This window comes from Sceloporus occidentalis, unplaced genomic scaffold, assembly GCF_023333645.1.
Source record: "Sceloporus occidentalis isolate IW3139 unplaced genomic scaffold, rSceOcc1.0.p SCAF_2, whole genome shotgun sequence".
NCBI lineage: Eukaryota > Metazoa > Chordata > Lepidosauria > Squamata > Phrynosomatidae > Sceloporus > Sceloporus occidentalis.
The window spans coordinates 19,606,411-19,631,017 of record NW_028316982.1 but is presented as its reverse complement, the minus strand read 5'-3'; the positions used below and the strand labels follow the sequence as shown (position 1 = coordinate 19,631,017).

The window sequence follows — 24,607 nt, the reverse complement described above, 5'->3', positions numbered from 1 at the left end:
ATTTACTGTAATGTAGGAATGGGAAACTATTGAATGTACTAAGGATTTCAGCAGTACTCCCTTACTCCATTGTTGTTTTGCCTTTGTGTTTGCATTTAGGTCAGAGGCAGGCAAACTCTGGAGGGTGGTTAGACATTTTTAAAAGGCAAATTCATCACTTCTGGAAGCTTGTAGATTCCTACTTTGGGCATTATCTTTTTCACTGTGTTCATGAGAAAACACCTTGGAGAGGCACTCCATTTGTCTTCAGTTCTCATGGTCATTCTGTCCCTGTATATACCATTGCATCTAACCATTAATGACAGGTAAAGGTATTCCAAATCCTTGTCTAATCAATCCAGCAATCTGCTGCGTCTTACAGCTTGGATGTAATATGTTCAAAGTAAAGATGTTATATGTAGCACACTATTTTTGCATGCCCTTTTTGTCAATATAGTAATGATGGGCAATGTTGATACTTTTTGTCTAAATACCAAATTCCCTTTACACATACACTTTCTTGTTGCTTTTGGAAAACCAAAATCCTTTCTTGCAGCTTATTTTCTTCCTTTTTTAGATCAGTCCCCTTCCTCAAAAAGAACCCAAAATGAACAGAAAAGGAAAATGTAATGTAGTGAATCGTGGCAATTTTTGTACAATAATGGGAAGGAGTTACTTTTGAAGGCTCTGTAGTAGGTTGCATAGTGAATTACTTTTTCAAAGGTATTTTCTAAGCTCTGAGACCTCTGACTCGCAATCTGCTCTTAGTTGCTATAAGTTACATGGACCTACTTGCTTTCATCTCTGTGTGGTGGGGGAAGGCTCATAATTATCTAGTTCTAGATTTTCAGACTTGCAATGTTTAAATTTATAAAAACCCTAGTCTCATAGCAAATTCTCTCTAGTTTGCTCAGGGTCAAGGCAGCAGGCAAGCCCCAAAGTGAAACCTCAGTAAATATTTCTTGCTTGCCAAGCTGAAGTTCCATACTTGAGGGCAACAGAAAGCCACAATGTTAAGCAGTGAACATCAAAATTTTGTTGATGCACTATTATAGCACTCTGCAAAGTAATTTTACTGCTGAAGTTGTCTGCTTCCAGTATGGGCTATTAAGGCCAAAGACATAACATATTGTCAGCAGGCGTGAGGTTCTCTCATCATGTGCTGTTTCTTCAGAAATGTTAACAAATAGTAATTATCAGATGTCAGATAAGGCCATTCAGGAGGTGTGATCCTAAATAGTATTCTAGTGAGCACCAATACTTTTCTGGGTTTGGGCAGATAAGGAACAAAACTTTCCTTGTGTCAGTCAGATTTATTCTGACTGATTTCTTTCCTAGGATTTTTCTCCTAGGTAAATGTGTACAATTGAACCTGCGGACCCATTCAGTGCACATCTTGCCTGCTAACATTAGTCATGCCTTTTTTGCGAACTTCAAACATGACAACTCTGTCATTTCCAAATAAACAAGTTATTTCACAATTTCATTGCAAAGTTCCCATTTGTCTAGTTTAGGCACAATGCACTAAATTTAATATGAGCTCATGAATGCAACTGTACCAATCCAATACTTATTTAAAAGGTAGGGGGAGGTAGAGATCCCTGAGCATTGCTTGGTAAGAGGAGGAAATACATGTAGAAGGGGGTACAGTGAAGATCAAGAAAAGAAACACAATGCAGGCATCAAAACCAGTGAAAGATTTGTGGTCAGATATCACTTGGTTTTGTAAAAGTGTAAATGCAGCCATTAGGTTCTCCCAAATTGGATCAGGAAAAGGAAAGGTAACCCTTACTAAAGCATCATTTTCCAAAGCTGAACCTCACATCCACCATCCACTGACCTGCTATTTGTCTCTGGGGAAAACATACAGATTTCCATATCCTGACTTCAGGAGAGGTAAATCATTTACCAGTTGGGAAAGAGTTCCACTTTCCCTTTCTCAGCCCACATCAACAAAAACAACTGAAACAAAAGCAAGCATTTTATTCCCTTTTGATTACCCCACAACCTAAAACAGGAATGGGAAATGTCGGGGGGGGGGTGCATCCTGTCACCACCTTCATTGCCAAATGTGCCACTATACTATGAAATTTTGGGAGAGCCATATTACTTCTTACCTATCAATTTCCCTTTAAAACAAGAGCCATGTGTGTGTGTGTGTGTGGGGGGGTGTACCTTATTTTGGAGCAGAATCATGCTTCTTAGGCAGTACTCAGCTTGAAAACGAGTGTCCATGCACCTCACATGCTTGTTTTTTTTAAAACAATGTCTAGATTTTATGGTGGTTTGCATGCCGTCAAAACTTGATGGTGTGGCAGCAAGTTGGGTAACAAAAGGAAAGGAGTGACAGGAGCAACAAAACCATGTGATTTAATAATAGAAAGGCCACACGTGGCCCATCCATGCACTAAAATCCCAAGTGAAGGAGCCAACCTAATCATATAGCCAAGCTTAGTCAACAGCAGAAGAATTTCCTAAGTGGCAAAATGTTCTCATATCACAGAACCCTGAGATTCTACTAAATGCAAAATGTCAGATTACTGACAGTGAATGATAGAATAACCCATGACCATGTTTTCTGTAGTGTCCTAACTTCTCTCTTGTCCTTTAGTAAATCCCACAAGGAAAATTAACTTGGGTACAGGTCCCCCATTCATGCATCATGGCAGTTCATTCCTGTGCTTCTTTTGGGTAAAACTCCCAAGACAGTATGAAATTATGCTCCCAAAGAAGGCAAAGACAGCTCTGCAAAAAGCATCCATCCAAAGCCACAGAACAGACTCACCCTACCAGCATTATTTTCCAAATTTTTACATTTTAAACAAAATGCTTTCTCCACAACTTCTCCCAGAAGCATTAGTAACACATTTTTTCAAGTGCTTTTCTTGCACAGATCCTCTATGCTTCCTGGTTGCCTCCCAGGTACTCCATTTCAGTAGCTCCTTTGGGATTTTTGGCACCCGCCTTGTCTCGGCGACGGAACTCTTCTGCAATTTCTTCAAATGATTTGCCTTTGGTTTCTGGCACTTTGTAGTAAATGAAGATAATGAAAAGGATCAGCAGAAAAGCAAAGATCAGGAACACGTATGAGCCGCATATTTCCTGAGGCAGGCAAAACAGAGACAGAAAACCTGTTAGTCATATATCCAGACCCAAAGATAATCATTCAAAGCCTTTCTTTTGGGTGTTCTCACCAGATAAGGCACAGTAGCTGCTTATAAGAGAGGTGGCCTTTCCAGGGGTAGCACAGAAAAGCCCATGTGGTGCCTACATTATAGGTTGCTGTTCATGGAACCAAGCAGAGTATTTTATTTAGCAGGGGTATTTTAGTCAGAGTACCATGTGAGCCAGTGTCATGCAGTAGTTTGAGCTATGACTCTGGAGAGCAGGGTTTGGATCCCTACCTGGCCATGGAAATCCACTAGGTGACCTTGGGCAAGTCACAGTCTCTCAGCCTCAGAGGATGGCAAACCTCCTCTGAAGAAATTTGCCAAGAAAACCCTGTGATAGGCTCATTTTAAGGTCACCATAAGTAGAAAACAACTTGAAGGCAAACAACACACACCATTGAAACAGAGCTCTATGAAATGAATAGGAATTAAGTTGTGACTTACTTGTCCCATTTATTTCAGTGGCTCTGTTCTAAGTATGACTAAGTGTGGAATAAATACCTGGCATTTGAATACCATAGTGCTTTTAGATCAGGTGTGGGAGCAACTTTGTCAGGAACCACTTTTGATCCCCTGGTTTGGACCAGATTCCCATCAGGGTCCTGCAAGGAAGATGGTGCACCCTGCTTTAGAGAAGCATTGTCATGCCTGGAGATTTCCAGGAGTGGGAATTTTTCCTTTCAACAAGTGATTTTTTTCCCCTCACTGAGAATTGGTCTGGGAGATTGCAGGCCAGCAGGAAGAGGCAAAAGCCATGCACAACTAACAGGCCATATCTTGCCCAGTGCATTGCACAGAGCTTTACACAGTTTTCTAGTTTTTGCTCATGGGTTTTCTTCTGGTTTTATTTTATGTCTCACTTTACAGGGTGCCCAACTAGATCAGAATTTTTGCATACTGCCTCTGATCTGTCCAGGTCCTGCTTGAACATGCAGTGATCTCCCTCTGATGCAAAGATGGCAGCTTAGTGATGGGTCCCCAAGGAATGTCAGTACAGTGTCCAGTTATCTGGTGTTTCCACTAGTCAAGACACTGTCTAGTAAATTTAGATGCCAACATTGTAACTCTCTGCTGTTACATGTGGCATCATGAGAGTATAGAAACCAAAGGTTTGGATTGTCTAGTTTGTCTAGAACTCCCACCATTTAAATTTCTTCCCTCTTTTGTTCCCTTCATTATATTTTAAACATATGAATGCCTGAAAACCTCATTCAACAGTCTTGATAATAAATGCAGTAAATTTGATGGTTTTCTTACAGCTACATATGGGAAAAACATCCCAATGCAGAAATTGGTGAACCAGTTGCTGAACCCAGATATTGCAACAGCTGCTGGGCGAGGTCCTTGGCCGAATAACTCAGCAACAATAAACCAGGGAATTGGTCCTGGCCCAATTTCAAAAAAGCTGACAAAGAGGAAGACGGAAGTCAGGCTTATGTAGCTCATCCATCCAATCATGGGCTAAAAACAAAAGCAAAACAGAATTACATTAGCAACATCAGTGGTTACATGGCATTTTAATGCATCTTTTTCCTTCATTCTCAGTGGGCAAGTGTGGAAGATACCTGAAAGGACAAATCCAACCCATTGCCTTCAGCCTGTGCTATCCCACCACTCATGTGGTAACAGCCAAATATGGCACCTGTACATAGACCTCATTCAAACCGAAGGCTTTATCTGGTAAATGCATGTTATTTTGCCCTATGCAATGTCTTATTTGAGTAAGTCAGATTTAGATGGACCATTACTACTTTGGTGTTCAAAGCAGAATTATGGTGCAATTTTAGTTACCCCCGTGAGGCTTTGGGGCCAAGAAAAATGGCCCTGGGAGACGACACGTGGCTCACGGGCTGCACATTGTCCCCAGTCCTTATTTAGAAGCTGGGTTTATAAATAATTTGCTCTTTCATTATAGGTGGAGGCTGAATTATTCATGGCTAGAGCCCTGGCTTGGACCTTTAAAAAGTTTACTTTTCAGCTCCTAGAAGCCATACCCAGCATGGGCAATATTCTGGGCTTCTAGAAATTGAGGTTCAAGTCAGCTGGAGGTCAAAAAGCTGAGAACCTCTGACCTATAGGACAGCTCAATAGCCCCACCAACTGAATATGGCAGTAGCGTTTATAAAATAAATTAAAGAACTGTATAAGTTTTTTTATTCAACAGTGACGCAGCAAGCCTCTTCAGTTCTGTGGAAACAGATAAAATATAGTACCTAGAAACCTATCATTTACACTGAACATGTCTCAAGAGACAAGTTTGATGTTCATATAGCTGGAGCCTTCTGCTAGAGGGCATTAAATGTTCAACTGATGCTAACATTGACATAAATGATCACAAATGAGAGGCCCACCTGTAGCACAAGGCCGACAGTCATTGTTACTGCACACACCATCATTCCAAATAGGCCAGCCATAAAGAGGATGCGTCTCCCTGCTTTCTCCACTAGTAAGATCTGTTAGTGGAAAACAAAGAACAGTTAGACTATATGTGTATATTGCTATTGTCAGTTGACTCAACATAGGCAACCCAACAATTGGCAGTTTTGAAGTTTCTGTCCATTAGGATACATGTTTGTCTCCACTTCTGCTGTAGTTGTAAATCTGAAAATAAAGCAAATGTGGAAATGATACACCTGGGGCCTCTGGTAATCCTTGCCTCATCCTAAAGAACCTAAACATGGAATAGTTTTGCTGCTCATGAGGGGAGTGCAGAACAACAACAGTATTATCATAGAATCAGAGTTCAGAAAGGTTATGCCTTTGGAGTATGGGCCTCTGGACATGCTGCCTGAGGGATTCTGGGAATTACACTCCAAAAAAGAAAAAAAGAGCAAACTTCCCAAGCTCCGCATAGAACAATATATCTCTGTACACAAAGACTTCCTCTGGAGCTGCTATGTTTCCACTTGACCTTGCACTTTGTTTGCTCTTTTGGCACTCAAGGTCTAAGCCAGTGGGTAGATACAGCAGGCATGTGGATCTGGACCAACAACAGTTGTTGACTTTCTAATACAACATCAAGTGATACTGAAAGTCACTTGACCAAAGAAGAGAAGAGCAAACCATCTTAGCACAATGTTAAAGAGAATCACACAAATCTATCATCCAGTATGGCAGGCAAGAGAAGACTCCCAGTTCTCTGGACTCAAAATAACTATTACACACATAGCTATTTACTTACAGCAACTACAGTGAACACGGTGTTCACAAAACCAACTCCTATGGTGGCATAGACGGGTTGTCCAACGCGAGCTTTGTTAAAAATATCAGTAGAATAGTAGAAAATCTAACCAACAAGAAAGAAATAAACTGTTAAAATCATCAGTGGTCACTTATGGTTATCCTCTCATCAAACTACAGAAGCAATAGCAATAGCAATATACAAGTACATTTCTATACCACTTATCAGTGCACTTAAGCACTCTCTAAGCAGTTTACAATGTGTAAGCTAATTGCCCCCAACAAGCTGGGTACTCACTTTAGCGACTTCAGAAGGATGCCAGGCTGAGTCAACCCTGAGCTCCTGGCTGGTATTGAACTCACAACCTTATGGTTTTGAATGAGTGGCTACAGTACAGGCATTTAACCACTGCGCCACCAGGGCTCTTAGGAATCTTGGACTATAAGTGCTTACTCAGACATAAGTCCTATTGAGTTCAATGAGATTTATTTGAGATTTACTCTCAAATAAGTAAGTAGATTATTGTATCTGAGTGATCACTAGACAAACTCACAGCATTAATCCCTGAAAACTGTTGAGCAATATGGACTCCAATAGCCACCAGGAATGGCTGCCTATAGATGGGGGAAGTGACAAGTTGCCAGATGGAGACTGGCTTTTCTTTTGATGCTTCCTCTTTTTCTTTCTCCATATCCTCAAGTTCTTTGGTAGTATCGTAGCTTTGTCCTCTCAGCCTTTTCAAGCCTAGGAAGAGAGCAAGGAAAGTTCATGATTTCTTCCATTGCTTGGAAATTTTACTTTTCTACTACAGCTCCCAGTATCAAGCAACCAGCATAGGTTGTGGCCATGCTCACTGGCGGAGTCTGGATGGCCATTGGAAATCAAAGCATACAGTAGGTCTTCAAGGATGATGTATTTGGCTGAAAAGGGAAATTCACTGACAAAATGTTAGACTTTCTGCAAAGCAATACATGACAACTATTTTAGGGAGTCAAATCCAGGCATAACATTGGAGACTACATGGCTTTCACACTCAAGCCTGTTTCCCTCAGGAAAGGCACCTTAGTGTCTCTGCTACCCCATTAATCTGTTGAGAAAAGATCAAGACAGATCGAATGGTGTTTTGCACTCATGTTTGTTATTCTTGGCATATCATTATTAAATTAGCAGTGACAGAAGCTGGAGAAGGCCTGTGGCTGAGAAAGTGCCTAGGATGCAGAAGGTCTCTGATTCTATCACAGGGTTCCTTGTGATTTTGGCTGCATCTCCAGTGCAGAAACAATCCAGTTTGACACCACTTTAACTGTCATGGCTGAGTGCTATGAAAGTCTGGGAATAGTAGTTTGTTGAGGCACCAGAGTGCTCCGACAGAGAAGGCTAAATGTCTCACAAAACTACAGTTCCCAGAATTCCATAGCATTGAGACATGGCGGTTAAAATGATGTCAGATGTGATTAAAGTGTGAATGCAGCCTTTCAGGGGAGGGATGGCCCATCTTTCCCAGAATATCTGTTCCTTATTAAAGCATTCAGGCTTCCAGACTGAAGATAGTACACAATCCTTGAAGGTAATAATGGCAATACAATAGTCACAATAAACATGAGCTCTCACAGTTTACTTAGCACATAGAATGATAGAGTTGGAAGAGACCACAAGGGCCATTCAGTCCAACCCCTTGCCATGCAGGAACTCACAATCAAAGCATACCCCACAGATGGCCATCCAGACTCTGCTTAAAGACCTCCAGGGAAGGAGACTCCATTATACTCCGAGGGAGTATGTTCCACTATTGAACAGCCCTTACTGTCAGGATGTTTCTCCTAATGTTTAGGTGGAATCACTTTTCCTGTAGCTTGCATCCATTGTTACCGGTCCTATTCTTTGGAGCAGCAGAAAACAAGCTTGCTCCATCCTCAATGGTACACCCCTTCTAATATTTAAACAAAGCTATCATATCACCTCTTAACTCTTTCTTCTCCAGGCTAAACATAATCAGCTCCCTAAGTCTCTCCTCGCAGGTCATGCTTTACAGACCCTTCACCACTTTGGTTGCCCTCCTCTGGACATGCTCCAGCTTATCAACATCCTTTTTGAACTGCGGTGCCCAGAACTGGACATAGTATTCCAGGTGAGGCCTGACCAAGGCAGAATAGAGTGGCACTATTATTTCTCTTGATCTAGACACTATACTTCGATTGATGCAGCCTAGAATCTCATTGGCCTTTTTACCTGTCACATCACACTGTTGACCTGTGATATATTAGGACTCCTAGATCCCTTTCACATGTATTCTCATTCAGCCAGGTGTCCCCCATCCTATATCTATGCATTTCATATTTTTTTTGCCCTAAGTGCAGTATTTTACATTTCTCTGTGCTAAAATTTATTTTGTTAGCTTTGTCCCAGCTTTCTAATCTATTCAGGTCATTTTGTATTTTTATCCTGACCTCTGGGATATTAACTATTCCTCCTAATTTGGTATCATCTGTAACTTTGATAAGCATGCCCCATATACGTTCATCCAAGTCATTGATAAAGATGTTGAATAGTACTGGGCCCAGGACAGATCCCTGTGGCACCCCACTGGTCACTTGCCTCCAGAATGAAGAGGAGCCATTGTTGAGCACCCTTTGGGTTCGGCCAATCAATTACAAATGAATTTAACAGTTGCGTTATCTAACCCACATTTTACCAGCTTGTTTGCAAAAGTGTCATGGGGGCCTTGTCAAAGGCCTTACTGAAATCAAGATATGTTATACCTACAGCAATCCTTTCATCTACCAAGCTGGTAATTTTATCAAAAAAGAGATCAGATTAGTCTGGCATGACTTGTTTTTTTAGAAACCCATGTTAACTTTTTGTGATTATGGCATTCCCTTCTAAATATTCACGGACTCTCTGTTTAATTATCTGCTTGAGAAAAGAAAATGCTTGCTGACTTTAAAAGCTGAGGAAGTTTGTTAGCTGCCTTCCAGCCATTCCAAAAGATATCAATGACCAAGTGATGAAGTTGTAATAGAAACTAGAGTTTAATTGTGCTCCTCTGCCTGAAGACAACAGACTTTTAACTTAAGAGTGCCAAATGAATAAAGAGACAGAAGGAGGAAGCTTCTGGGGAAAAATGTAGCCTCTAATAATTATAATTATTTCCCGCCTCTCCCTAGGATTACAATACAAAATATTATACTGTTGGGAGAAAGGGGATGTATAAAATAAATAAATAAATAAATACATTGTTAGAACCCAAAAAATAAATCAATATTGAAATGACCTTACTTTTTTGAGCTTCCTCTAGATTTCCACATTTGATGTACAAGTATCTAGGGCTTTCTGGGCAAATCAGTAGGAGGAAAATCTGAAGAACAGCCGCAAAACCAGACAAGCAAAGAAGCAGTGGCCATGTTTCATCCCTGCCCAGCAGAACATCTAGTCCAAGAACCTGAGGATGATATGGATCTGTTTGAATAAGATATATGTGATATTGCTCACTCTCTCTCTCTAAACTATAGACAGAAGTGTGTATATGTTCCTTCAAGTCATCTATCGACTTATGGTGACCCCATGAATTTCATAGGGTTCTTAAGGAACCCTCAGAAGCAGTTTTGTTAGTTCCTTCCTCTGAAATGCAGCCTACAGCACCTGGTATTCATTGATCTCTCATCCAAGTACTAGCCAGGAATGAACTTGCTTAGCTTCAAGACCAGAAGGCATCTCCTCTTCACCATCTGCCAGGGAATGCTGGGCTGAGTTAGTGTTTGCTGCCCTCCTTCCACCTGGGCTCCACCCATGCCTTGGCTCCTGGACTTAAGGAGGAGTCTTGTCTCCCCGCCCCTTTTTTTTAGTTTGTATTGGATTTTAGGATTGAGATGGGGAGTTGAGAATGGGGATTATTTTCTTTTCACTTGTTTTACTCTAATATTTGTTTGTATTTTGCTTTATTGTTATAATTACTATGTATTTTTATTTAATGTTTGCCATTTGAACCTGTGTTGAGGGACTGGGAAAGGAGTTAATTATGAATTTCATTAGATTGTAATGTTTTTATTTTCTTTGATTGTTATTGTATTTGTTTATGGATTTTGTTTGCTCTATGTGTTTTGTAATTTTGTAATTGTAATGTTGTAAACTGCCTTGATCTTCTTGGAAAGGTGGTATATAAATAATAATAATAATAATAATAATTATTATCCCGTAACCACCCCCCCAGTGATGCCACTGATGAAAGGAAAGACATAGTTCCACCTCTGCAAACAGGTTAGTAACAAATGTATAATATTGTAACATCAGGAAATTGTTTTCCATGTAAGATCACCAGACAGTTAGGTGAAATAATTGAATCACTTGGATCTCACAGATGTGCCATCGCAGCATTCTATGATGGTAACAAAAGTCAGGATGAACAAATAATCCTTTCAGTCCATTGAGTCCGTTTTTCCTAAATAAGTTCTCCCAAATGTGTTGCACTACAGATACTGTTCTCCCCAACAGACTAATGACTAAAGATGACAGGGACTGTAATCCAACGTATCTGGTGGGTGCCACATTAGGGGAAGGCTACAGTACAGTATCTACAGTCAGTCAACTAGTATATTGCAAGACCATGGACAGATCCCTGAGTACGAGGAACTCTATTCAGCAACATCCTAGTTAAAATTGAAGCACCCCTTGGAACTTTAAACATGTCCATTATGGCCGTATACATTCATGGACTAGAGTCCATTTCATCAAAAGCATGTCTGTCTGTCTGTCTGTCTGTCCATCCAGCCACCCATCCCTGAGATGTGATAGCATGAGCAACTATTTGCTTTATTTTAAAGTCATATTTGACTAGAATCATATGGAAGGACAAAATAAGAACAAAATCAGGTCTTAGAAAAATCACTTTTTTGATATATGGCAATGCTGATTGGGAATTCTAGGAGCTGGAGCTCTAAATAGTAGAGTTTGCAATCTCTGCATACTCTGGATATAATTAAAAACTGAAGAACTGGGAGGCTTCAGATAGAGGCTCCTGGGTGTCCTGTTTAGCCCTTGACCCATACATGTTGCAAAACAAAATAGGCTTTGGCATTATTTAGCTTTTTGTGAACTTACGTACCTGGCTGATGAGAATACCTATAACAACAGCAAGTTGGTTGAATGATCCCAAAGCACCACGAAGAGAAATTGGTGCTATCTCTCCAACATACAAAGGAACAAGTCCAGATGAGAGTCCTGGGCAAAATATGTGTACAGCTTAATGACTTAATCAAAGCAAATAAATGCCAAGAACAAACAGTTATCCCTGCTGTTTTAATAAGCACTTAAAACAGAATTGTTTCTTGGAAGGTATAGGTCTGTGAAATTACAAAAGGGAGTTCATGTTTCAAAGAGATCAGGGCTCCTGTGTGTTTTAAAGGCTCTAAAACAGAGAGGTCCCATAAAGTAATTCAGTTTTCTGCATCCATGGTACAGAGATCCTGGAGGTCATTATTCTGAGATCAAAATGGCAAGCCAGCAAGAACAGTAGCTATGGAGAATTCTGGGAGTTGTAGTCCAAAAAGTAACTTTCTTCAGGGTCTGACAGAATAACAGTGACAGGAAAAGGTACTCCTTCTGAAAGTTTCTCAGGTTCAGGGTCCTCTGTGTCATACTCTGAGTGTGGAAATAGCAGGTTACAAGCAAAAGTTACCTGCGATGCGTTACTTTTTGGGTTAATACATGGACAATAATGTCCCTTTTGCAAATAACATGGGGGAAAAGTCAAGCAATGAGCAATGCTCACATTGCTTTTGCTTGATATCTGGGGGGTGGGGTGGGGGTTAAAATGCTTTTCAAGGCATTTTGAAGATGTCTGGGATCAGTCCACACCTGAAAGGTTTATTGGGCATTGTGGACAGATTAAGGCAGAAGCTTTCTGCTGTTGCTTGATAAAGCCAGGCCCTGGATATTGTAAGGGTCAGTCCTGTGCCTCAGCAATGGCTATAAATGGGTGCCAGGCCTACCAAAACCTATACATTCCTGCCATTTTGTTATACCTAATTTCCTCCCTTTCTTTCTTTCTTTCTTTCTTTCTTTCTTTCTTTCTTTCGTTCATGGCATCTTGTATGCCAACTACAGATCCAAGCATTTCAAGCCAATCTTCTGGGGAAACTCAGAGAGCAGTGATTTTCTGCTGAGAACCTGCCTCAACTTACCACAATGCAGTCCAGTCAATAATCTTCCTATAATAATAAGGACGTGTGCAGGACCAAACTTTGCCACACCCAAGAAGACATTCCCGGCAATTGCAAGGACATTCACAAGCAGCATAGATTTCACTCTGAAACAAGAGAGGGAATAAATTCCACATCCACATGGGAAAAGGCCCTGAATCTCACTCGCTTTGGTGTATGATGGTATCAAACTAGTCAAGCTACTTCCCAGAGAATGAGAAGGTACTTTTTTGTAGTCCATGTAGGCAACTTTTCTAAGCTCAAATACTTCCACAACAGAGAAAGCTAAAATGGGTAAATATGTAGTCCAATAATCAAAATCTGCAAAATGGACATCTTTTTCTTTCTACTTCAAAACCTTGGACATGCATCCTATTAAAAACCTGTTGCTATAGCACAGCATTAACCAGGACCATCTTTAGAGTTTGAAGAGAAGTAGAAAAGCCAGATTAGAAGTGTATCTGTTGAATGTTAACCATGATTAAAGCTATAGGTGCCATAACACTTTTAACCATGGATAAAGAAGCCAGGAAGGATTTGTGCTTGAGAAAGCAAGGAGCGTGGGGAAGAGAATACTGTATTAACTCTCAATGGGTAGAAGTGGAAGGAAAGGCCAATGGCGGTTGGTGGCTTCCACATCAGGGGTCAGTCAGTCTATTCCAGGGTTTTGTTTGAATGCGAACTCTATTTGGGGGATAGGATTCAGCAACTAGGAGAGAACATTTAAAGTTCAGTCTGCAATTTAGAACAGATTCACTGCCCCACTGATATGGAAGCCACCAACCTCTAGTGGACAAGGCAGAATGGGATGACCATCAAATGGGCCACAAGATGCTTCTCACAGCACTGCACGACAAGAGGACACAGTCTGGGGCCACAGTGTCTTGCCATTCTCAAGGCCAATCTGAAGAACACATCCATGTTACAAGCAGTATTTATACTGATTCCATGAAAATTAGTCGGGCTGCTTGGCTACTTAGTTTTGATTTATCTGCCCAAAGTCTTCATGGATGCCTCCTCACAGTAATTTTGTTACAGTGACAAACTAATGCTGATGATAATGTAGTAGCTCCCATTAGCCGATGAGAATTGTCACACTCATCATCCCCCATTTGCATGTTATTGGAAATGTTTCTGCCTGGCTACTTGTGAGACCAAGGCAAAACTGACTGTTCCTCACCTTGCCATCTTTTCTCCAATCCATCCAACTGTGAAGGAAGAAATCATTCCACCAACTGCAAACATGGCCACAGACAAAGACCAGAGCATTATGACAGTAGGGTTTTTCAGTGCCTCATCTCGTTCACTATCAATCTCTGCTTCTTGATCACTTATAATGCCCAGCACCTTAGCATAATGGGTCATGATGATCTGTGGTGATGAAAAAAAGTAATTACGTGTACTTTATTTATTTGTTATGAAATGTAATTATTTAAAACAATTTCCCCAGAGCTGCTTATAAATACATAATAATGTGATGTTTGCCCTATAAGGAGCTCAGTAAATTGTTGAAACACTAGAAGCTATTCACACAGTACATTGTGGCAAATCAGGATTTAGTTGGCATCAAGTATAGATGCAAAGGAAAGTATTGTGTTATTAGTGGTTACATAGCTTTGAAGAAGTAATGACATTTCTAATGTTATTACAACCAAACTACCATGTTGTAGGCCATGCTGTAGCATGTTACTTTCAAGCTTTATGAGGAACAGGGTTGTACACATAATACTAAGCTAGGATTTGACACTGTATCTGAATCTGGCCTTCATTATGCTGATTTCTTACAAGTTTACACTGTCTTGCCTAATCATGTTTGCCAGAGTGACTCATTTGGCAAAAACTTGGAAAGCCATCCCTTGGCCTTATAAGGTCAAGAGATATAATGTAACCCCAGACCAAGTACAATATATGGTACTCAATATTGAAACAATAAAGCTAAGCATTTTTACTTGCCGTTTGAGGAGCATTAATGACTCCAATGCAGTATCCATATTGGAAAAAGCCCAGCACAGCAGTGAAAACTGAGAGAAGCAGAGCAGGTGTGACATCCTAAGAAAGGGGTAATAAATGAGGATACAGTGTCACTTGGTGTCATCTCATCACAGATGGAGGTTAGAGAGAGGAATAGCAGGGAGGAAAGAGATCTGATAAGCATTATATCCCAGCCCATTGATCTGAAACCTTTAAAAAACTACCCAAAACAGATATAATTCCAAACAGCCAAAAATAAGGCAACTGCTTCACCTAACATTAAAATTTCACATGATTTTATTGATATATTGTACAAAACAGGTGGCAGGTATCAGATCTGAGCCACCTACCTACTACAACATGAGTATCACATTAAGTAAATATTTAAATGAATGGGTATTAAAAGTTGTGCCATATCACTTCTTTTTGCAGCAGGTAGCAGAAGCAGACACATCTTGAACAGATCTTTTTTATTATTTTCCTTTCTTTTCCTTTCTTCATCTGGATCCTTTTGCATCCAGATATAAGGCTCCACTTAAGAGCTAGTTTACTAAATTATAATGGCCAGCCTAGTTGCAGGTCCAATGAAACCAGACTCCACAGGTGGGATGAGCATCAATGCATTCTTAAATCATTTCATCAGTTTTATTCACATCCCACCTTTCTCCCCCAAAATGGTACTCAAGCCACTTCACAAACATTAAAACACAATTAAATTTAAAAAAAATCTCTCCTGTCCATAATACAGTTTTAAACAAATAAATAATACAGCACCCACCCAGCAAGCAATTGCCAAAAGTGTGCCTAAATAAATATTCTGATGGAAGGAGAATAGGGAAGGCCATTGAGAAATCATCTCTTGCATCTCCACCAGATGTGCCTCTTTGGGAGGAAGACTTAAGAGAAGGGCTTCTCTTCAGATCTCAAAACCTGGACAGGCTTGTATTGGGGGACTCCAGTCCTTCAGGCTGACAGGACTCAAGGCACAGAGGGCTGTATCCATCTGGAAATATTATCCTGCATTGCCATGCTAATTTATTTCTTTTGAGACATTTGGTAAATAGCAGTGACAGAGGAATCAGGATTGTCCCTGATGCCAGCTGCCATACATTTGTTTATTTGTTTAATAGTTCCCTGCAGATTCCAGAAAATACTAACATTAATACAAATTGTATATCCACAGCGGTAGAATTCAGACACAGCTGTGTTAGCCTGGAATATCAGTATGCAAAGGGATTTTGTAGCATCTTTGAAATGAAGGGCCTCTACAGACAGGCGGCTCAACATCAACCCTTTGAGGCCTAGATGGAGGCCACATCAACCTTCTTCTGGAAGGACCAAAAAGAACCTTCTTCCTGGCAGATTCTTTTTGTGTCCTGGAAGGGGCACCACAGGTACACTCGTGCACCGTGATGATGCCACTTCCGCAGAACACCATTTGGGCATGGCACTGCCCGTGTGGATGAGTGTGCGCCATAATGGCAGATGGGCAGCAGAACAAGGGCTTGGAGCATGTGAATTCTCAGCCCTACCACAGCCCTAGTTCATGTGCAGACTGGCACCAAGTGCCTGTCTGTATACCCTCTAAGGAAATTACTGCACACAGCTTTCAAATTGTGATTAGACTAGGAAAAAATGGATTTGGCAATATATATCACACAACAACGCCTCTGATCTGTAACTGCTCTGTCCTCCACCCATAGCTGCTGCATCCCTTTTCATTGACAGGGAAACCCATCAATGACCTTGCAATCACACAAGTTCACAGGTGTGAAACATCACTGCTGAGGCAGTTGGAAGACTGGCAGTCACATGATGTCAATGTTCCCTTCTCTCTCCCTCTCCCCTTTCTCTGTTTCTATTCCTAAGCAGCCTGATCTCCTATATTATTATTATTATTATTATTATTATTATTATATTTCTTTTCTTTTTTACAATAAGCTTAGGTCATAACAGCAGAGCTCTGGAACTGCAGGAAAAAAGTGAAATAAAATAAAATAAAAATAACTAAAAGGCATATTGGTAGGATATGGGTCAGGGAGGTGGGGTTGAAAAAGAGTTGGGAAGTGTGATGGGGGCAGCAGCCTCAGTTGTGTGATTGAGAAGATGACCCATGATGGCTGTTCTGCAAGTGATATGTTTGCATTTTTATTTAAAAAAATAGACACAATTGCTGCGAGTGGATGTCCTAACTGTGCAAAAGAAGTTGTAGCATTAGCTTTCTTAGACTTGTTCTACTTCCTCAGGTGAATGGAGTGCATCTGAGGAAGTAGACCAAAGGTGCTTCTGCACTGCAGAAATAATGCAGTTTGACACTACTTTAACTACCATAATAACTCCATGCTATGGGATTCTGGGATTTATAGTTTTGTGAGATATTTATCCTTCCCTGTCAGAGAGACTTGATACCACAAAAACTACAAATTCCAGGATTTTATAGCATGGAGCCATGAGAGTTAAAGTGCTGTCAAACTTTATTATTTCTGCTTATGCTACAACTTCTTTTACACAGTTACTGTCTAAAAGGTGTTACCAGATCCCTTTGCATACATGTACTGTATATCCACAGGCCTCTCCACAAACAATCAAATAAACACACGTGGTTGGGACCAGAACCATCATGAATCAGGCTTTCAGGAATGATGGTCATTGTTCATCAACAACGTCTTCTGCCTTATAAGATCTGCTTCTCATCTTCATTTTATTCTCTTTCAATATCCACTCAGCTCTTCAGTTGACCAATCGATAAAGCTCTTTATCTTATAGCCCATCCCTTTTCTTGTCATGTAGTGATACCTAGTGTAGTGACCTCGCCTAGTGTTAGTGTTCCTCCTGGTGTCATCTGATGTCTAGCTACACTTGTGGAGGTGTTTCTTATCTTGTTTACATTCCAGAGTATCTGGCATTCTTCCTAAACTGACATGTCCTGTAACCAGTTCTCCGTTGATATATACACTCTCACACATAGAGCTCATTGCCTGTAGTAACTAATAAGTTAAATTCTCTCCTTTAAGGTTATATGAACAAGCCAAGAGGTTGGTAACAGAATATTCTCTGGCCTGTAACAGCATTCCACCAAAAGAATTCTTTCACTCTAGATCTGGCCAAGAAATGACCTGTTTTTTTTTTATCATAGACATCTTCCTTCTCTGGCAGCCCTCTCTAGCTATAACCAAGAAGGTACAGTAAACTGCCATTTTAATGCCAATATAATTTTACTCAGAGGGGGGGAAAAGATTTCAAATATTATGGAAGAAATGGCAATAATAATAAAATACTTGAACCAAGTATTGAAAGATTTTGGAATTTCCCAGACTTTCTTATATATTGTCTCAAGAATGCATTCTTATTCCATATTTGAAGGTGTCATCTCCCTTTGAGTTTCATATGTAGTATTTTGCATGTCTTGTCCCAATCGTAACTTGTCATCTATTAAAATGTATGCCTTCACTATTCCATGATGCCAGCTTTATTTATGATAGGTGGGAGCTTCTCTCCTGTCCATAATAACCAATATTAAAATGAAATGGGGAAGGGAATGGGATTTCCTAGCTGTGCAGAATCCACTCATACAGTTATTTCTGCACTATTCCCCCTTCTGCTGAAACTTCTATATACTGGCAACTGCCTCCCATGTTTTTCAGGATATCACCAATCATTCTTTCCAACACCACCACGAGGAGTTGACTCAGACATTTCCTTCCAGATGGAGTCACAGAAGGCTATGGATGTGGCAGACATAGCAATGGATCTCTGTAATACATGCCCCTTTCTGGATGACTAAAAAGAAAAACCAATGAGTCCTAGAAAAGATCAAGCCTGATCTTTCCCTGGAAACCAATTGTTGTACTTTGGCCACATCATGAGAAGGCATGACTCATTTAAAAAGATGATAAAGCTAGGAAAGGTGGAAAGCAGTAGAAAGAGAGGAAGACTACATGCAGATGGAGAGACTCAATGAAAGAGGCCATGGCCCTGAACTTGTAGGACCTGAGCAGAGCAGTTGAGGATAGGGAGTCTTGAAGTCTCATTTGCAGGGTCACCATGAGTCGAGGTCAACTTGAAGGCAGTTAACAACAAGCAACAACAAGCAAAATGTTATCCTACTTTCTTTTTGGTTTCCCCTGCATGTACTAACATAGCCACCCATGTTTTTTTTCCTAGCAAAATTTGTGCTAGAACTGAGATTTGAATCCTCATTGCCCTGCTCTAAATTCCAGCATTATAAAAATTATTGTGCTACCTCCATTCTACTACAGAGGTTATTAGGGCCCTATTTTCCAACCCTTTATTTAAATAATGAGAGAGCCAGTGTAGGTTTAGTGGTTTGAGCATTGGACTACATCTCTAGCCATTGAAATCCACTGGGTGACCATGGGCAAGCCAGTCTCTCTCAGCCTCAGAGAAAGACAACCCCCCCATCTGAACAAATCTTGTCAATAAAACCCTGTGATAGGGTTGCCATAAGTAAAAAATGATTTGAAGACACACAATGACAACATTTAATCATGAAAGTGATGGAGATATGTGTATAAGACGGCAGAGTCATCACAGTGCCTCACTTGATGTTTGACTTGTTTTTCCTCTTGCTTGTCAATCTAAAATCTGAGAGGTTTACAACTTTAGATTGTATGCCTCAGGCAGGTCTCTATTTTTAACTTAATTGATCATGTACAGAGCTGTGCACATTTACAGCTTTATAAATAAACTGTAATAATAATAAAGTGAGCCAACAAATGTGTACACAGATTAAGTCTGTCTCTCAGTGCTTTTGAGCTTTTAAAGGGAAATATACTATCTCTGACTAAAGATCTAATCGCTCTGTTTGCCAGTAGAGGCAAAGAGTTTAGTATAGATAATTCAGTCTGGGAAGAGGTATGGGAAAGAGAAAAGCCAGTTCAGTTGTTGTCTTTCAAACTGTCCTCTGTCCACCATTACATCTCATCTGAGACAAATGAAGAACCAGCAAGTTGCAGAAAGATCATAGAAGACTTCAAGACAATAAAAACACTTTTCAGAAAGCATACATGACTAGAAAAGCTGAGACTGTAATCATATTAACACTCTTATTATAATAAAAACCAATATCAGTTTTATACCTCTGTAACTGCCATCCTGCTACCGTTGGGATTCTCCCACAGAATCCTCAGAAGTGTGGGCTGTTGAGGTGCTAAGAGCCCTGAGATAAAGATTCCTAGCCTTCTTCATCATAGAACAATAATTCCAAAGGTGTCATGACGAAGTTAGGAAGTAAACAGATACAAATAGTGAGTGCCTTGTAACCAGGGACAACCCATGGGTTTACCAGAGAAGTAATTTCATCTGCTCACACCATGGGTTGCTAGTGCTTGTGATTAATTCCCTTTTTCTAATAACCAAAGTATTCCATTATAATTGTAACTTAACAGGGAATACTTCTAATATTACATGGTTCAAATGATGTCTCATACTGAAGTTCAAGATACTGTCTTGTGCTGTGTTGTGATGACAAGGTGGACAGGAGGATGGCGGGCTTGGGGGAGCAACAGCCAACATTTTTAGTATGACTAAATAGTCTTTGGTGGAGAGCCTACATTGTCCCAGCCTAGTGTGAATATCTGCCAGTAAAGTACACACATCCTATACTGAATACCACCATGGCACAATGTACAAGTAATAGTGAACATGCATAGCTGTCACTTCATTACACAGCATACAATTTACACAGTGCATATTGATGCACTACTCTGGGTGCATTCTTGCACATATAAAACAGATTCAGATGTGGAATTCTGCTCCTGCCTCCATCAGCTGGATATGTCCATTCTGTGTTGTCCCCTCTCCCCTCAAATCACTCCCTGTGTATAATACAACTTACACATGCTATGTCACCAACAAGATTCCAACCGTATTTTCCAGACTCCAAGTCTCTATAGAAATGAAACATCATGCAGTTCTATCTTATGCATATTAATTCAGAAGTATGTCCACTGTAGGGCTTGTTCCCAGGTACACAGGCATAGATAGGATCACAGCCTTAGAATGAATGCTGTTATCTCTTTAGTTGCAAAAATACAGTTTGATTATTTTAGGGCAGGGGTAGGCAACCGTTTTGAGCCAAGGGCCGGGTTGCTGTCCCTCAGACAACTGGGGGGCCGAAGCCAAAAAATAAAGAATTAAATAATTTTTTTACAATTTGAATAAATAAATAAACCGGGACAAATGTAGGACAACATTTTCAAGTGGTGGACACTTTTTTTTTAAAAAAAGTGAAGGACACACAAAAAAATTTGCTGATTTTTTAAAAATGTTAATATAAATGCATGTTTCTGAGGCATCTTTAGACAATTGCCCCCCTTGCCCCTACGCGCGAGAGGCCAAAGGCCCCAGCGGCTATCGGCGGCAGGACCGGGCTGGGGCCGGTCCCAAGGCCTTGCCGGGCCACATCCGGCCCGCGGGCCACAGGTTGCCTACCCCTGTTTTAGGGGTTCAGATAAATTTAGGTAAGTTTAGTTACATGACATCACCACCAGCTGCAATATCATCTCCATCCACTCACACACTGATTCTATCCAGAAATCCTTTGAGCAGCTCTGAGATTCAAATCAAAGTCAAACTCATTTACCCCCCCCCCCCAGTCCAGATGGGTGCAAATGTCGTGAGGCCCATCAAGGCAATGGGAAACTTAATCGTCAGAGTTGACTACTATTAGCTATGAGTCCTTGTCTGTGACCAAGCACATGTCTACTGAAAGTACTAAAATTCTGGGCAGGACTTTAAAGAGTAAATGAGAAAAAAGAATAAAATATTCTAAAGAAAGAAGTACATGGGAGATGTCCCACGAAATGAGGGGCATGCAAGATTTACAACAGCTTTCCATGTCTAAATTCTTTTTCTATCTCTTTGATTTCCTTTTGCTTGCATGGAGCCAGTCTAATGTATTTTGTTGCCTCAAGCAGGGTAACAAACAGCAGCCTTTATCCATGAAGTAGAGATGCACAATGCCCTCAAAACCAAACAAGTTAGTTTGGCACCAGTGACAGAAGATCATACAATCATTTTTCCTTATCCCTAGTAGTAAACACAATATAACCATCATGTAACTAAGACTTGTATGATGCTTAAAATCTGCTGTCTATAGCTTCATCCTCACTCTGCCCAATTGTAGGTTTAGCTTAGATATTACCCACACATTTCCTAACTTCTGTTCTTCTTTATGCACTACACATAATACACATATGCTTGTGTCAAGGCAGTCAAAACATCAACTCCTCTGTGTCTAAAGGGCAGAGTTTTGAAAAGTTGATTTCCAGCATAGTCAAAGGTCATGCTAGTTGGGGGCCTGTTGGAGCTATAGTCCACCAAATTAACTTTCCCAAGCTCTGGTGCTGGGTGGTTCTGTCTTGAAGGCAGGTTTGCTTTTGTACAGTGATAAGATATAGTGGTTGTGGGGAGGCTTTACGGTGAGACTCTTTGCAGAAAGACTCCAATCTAATGGTGACCAGTACCTAATCCTAGTTCTTGCTCTTGCTGGTAGGTGATCCAGTACTGGACACACTGAGCTTCCTAACCTATGAGAGTTACCTGTTCACCTCAAGACAGGAAACAACTCAACCCATGCAGAGTTGAAGCCTATTTATAGAAGAGCAACATGGGTACCATGAAGCACATCACAGACTTCTGGGTGGAAGATATGGGCCGTGTCATACAGAGGAAAAAAAAACATTCCCACTTCATTCCCACACTTACCTGTTTATATGGTGCACAGGGCCAAAATGGGCAAAACACAGGGACAACCTGCACACCAGGGGGATTGTCTGGAGTAAAAAGAATCCCCATTTGCTGCAAATCAGGCCAGAAGCTTCAGAGAATATCCTAAGTGTGTGGATTGCAGATTGGTGCAAAGAGCATTGGCGGGTGAGTAGAAAAAGTGATGACATGCTCAAGGCTGGGTGAACCACTGACCTCTTCCCATCTGGCAATTCCAACTCCCACCACACCACACTGTCATGTTTGTTCAGTTCCCCTGATACTGCATTTTAACAGGACTGGCCAGGACAGGAGGAAGGAGTGAACAGACAGTGCTGCTGATATCAGCCCATTGTGAGTTCCAGTTGTGCAAACAGGTCATCCTCCCTGTGGATCCAGAGGCCCAAACAATAAGCCAGGTTTCCCCATCATTGCAGACATGGACATGATCAGAGCTTGAGAAAAATACTGTTTTAAACTACAGTTTTAAACTAAACTCCCAGAATTACCCAGCTAGCTTGGTTACTGTGAAAGCCACAGTCCAAAAAATGGAATTTATCCAAGCTTTGGCCATGACCCACATTGATAAGACTGCTTCGGATTAGGAAGAACTCTTAGATGGTGTTTTAAGAATTAATTAATTTATTATGGCACATAATGTGTCATAAATTTAGTGGAGGACATCCAGCTTGGCACAGTGGTTTGAGTGTTGGATTAAAAGTCTGGGAGACCAGGGTTTGTATCCACTCAGGCATTTAACTCACTTGTTTACCTTGAACAAGCCAAACACCTTCAGGCTTAGAGGAAGGCAATGACAAACCTCTGCTGAATAAATCTTACCAAGAACACCTTAGGATATTGTCACCATAAATCTGAGTTGAAGTGAAGATACATAAGAACAATAACAACAACAACAAAGCTTTTGAATTGTTAATTCTTCATGGAATGGATATATTTTGATAATCTCAGGGAATGTTTCACAGGATTATGGCTCCTGGATTTTGTTACAACCAAAAAGAGTATTGTCCATTTGTGTCCATATATATAAAAATTTGGGCCGAGATAATATTTTATACATCTGATGAATTGTACTGTAGTATATAAAAACAGAAATATAGACAGACAGGCCTCACATATGGTAAACAGTTGTGAGCAGGTTGTCAATAGCAAGGTCAGAGAAAACAAACACAGAATGTATAGTGTGTGTGACCATTACATTATTTAACACAGGCCAAACCATTTTGCAGACATTCTTACACCAGGATGGTGTTGCAAATTACAAAGGAAGATTGGTAAGAGAAACAGCAGAAATAGAATGTACACACAAACTTCAGCCCATCAACAGTTGACTGAACAGAGACATTGGTTTCTTGGCATACTACATATGTTATAATGCTAGTTGATACCTCAGCCTCATAAGGGCTCTCTTGACTAGTTTATCATATAATTACAGCGCTTAATAAATAATAATAAATAATAAATAATAAATAAATAAGTTTAATAATAATAATAATATCATATCTCCTTTCTGGTTCACAGCCAGCATCAAACTACATTCCAATAACTCCCTTGATTTTTTTTACTCCTCTTGGCTTTTGGCTACACCATTCCTCCTTCCTTCATTGCCCAATGACCATTGACCATCCTTAAAACTAAATTTGTCACTTCATCACCATACCCACAAGTTTTGCATTTCTGTTGTTATTCACACATAAAACATGCTCATTCATAGTTATAATGGTTTCTCCCTAGGCACTTAACTCCAAGCATTTGATGAAGCTGACTTAGGGCCAGTACAGACCGGCAAAAAGAGACAGCTTCCTGGCAGTGTGGCGTTCAGACAGCAGCATGGTGCCACACCACCAGGAAGCCACATGGATGACTGCACATGGTGTGGCTTCAGAACATTTCTGAGTGTGATGTTTACATGTGCCGTGCCACAGAAACCCGGAAAAAATGTCACCAAGGTGGCAAAGGCGCCTTTTCCCTGCTGCAAAAAGGAGCGGCTTTCTTCCACTTCTTTTTGGGCCAGGAAAATGCCAGGTTGGGGGTGTGTGGCATGCAGTTGCTATGGCCCCAACCCAGCGAGCAAAGAGGCAGTGGCAAGCCATTTCTTCGGGGCCGTCTGTTTCACCTCTTAGTCTACAAAACTTTATGGTACCAATTTCTTTCTCTCAGTTAGCTTCAAGGGTGCTACAAGATCCCTTTGCATACTGATTCAGACTTAACATGGCTATGCCTTTGAATTCATCCTGTCATCAAGTAAGTCAGTTAACATTTGAAATAGCACAAACATCCTGGCACTAAGTAAATCAATTAGCATATGTAGTGTGATAAGAGACCATCTTCCTGATTGAAGTCTCATTCTGATTCCCTGGTAATAC

General features: G+C 40.6%; 1 protein-coding gene across 1 annotated transcript; it reads right to left on the bottom strand.

Moving 5' to 3' along the window:
* Nucleotides 1-1,571: 1,571 nt before the first annotated feature.
* Nucleotides 1,572-19,644, bottom strand: LOC149318011 (solute carrier family 2, facilitated glucose transporter member 2-like). Its single transcript, XM_089508842.1, has 11 exons — nt 19,595-19,644; nt 14,478-14,573; nt 13,705-13,895; nt 12,507-12,631; nt 11,429-11,544; nt 9,607-9,769; nt 6,884-7,074; nt 6,331-6,435; nt 5,501-5,602; nt 4,407-4,610; nt 1,572-3,081 (listed from the first exon to the last, which is right to left on the bottom strand). The coding sequence occupies exons 1-11, from the start codon at nt 19,607-19,609 to the stop codon at nt 2,878-2,880; spliced, it is 1,512 nt and encodes a 503-aa protein (XP_089364968.1). The 5' UTR covers nt 19,610-19,644; the 3' UTR covers nt 1,572-2,877.
* Nucleotides 19,645-24,607: the final 4,963 nt, after the last annotated feature.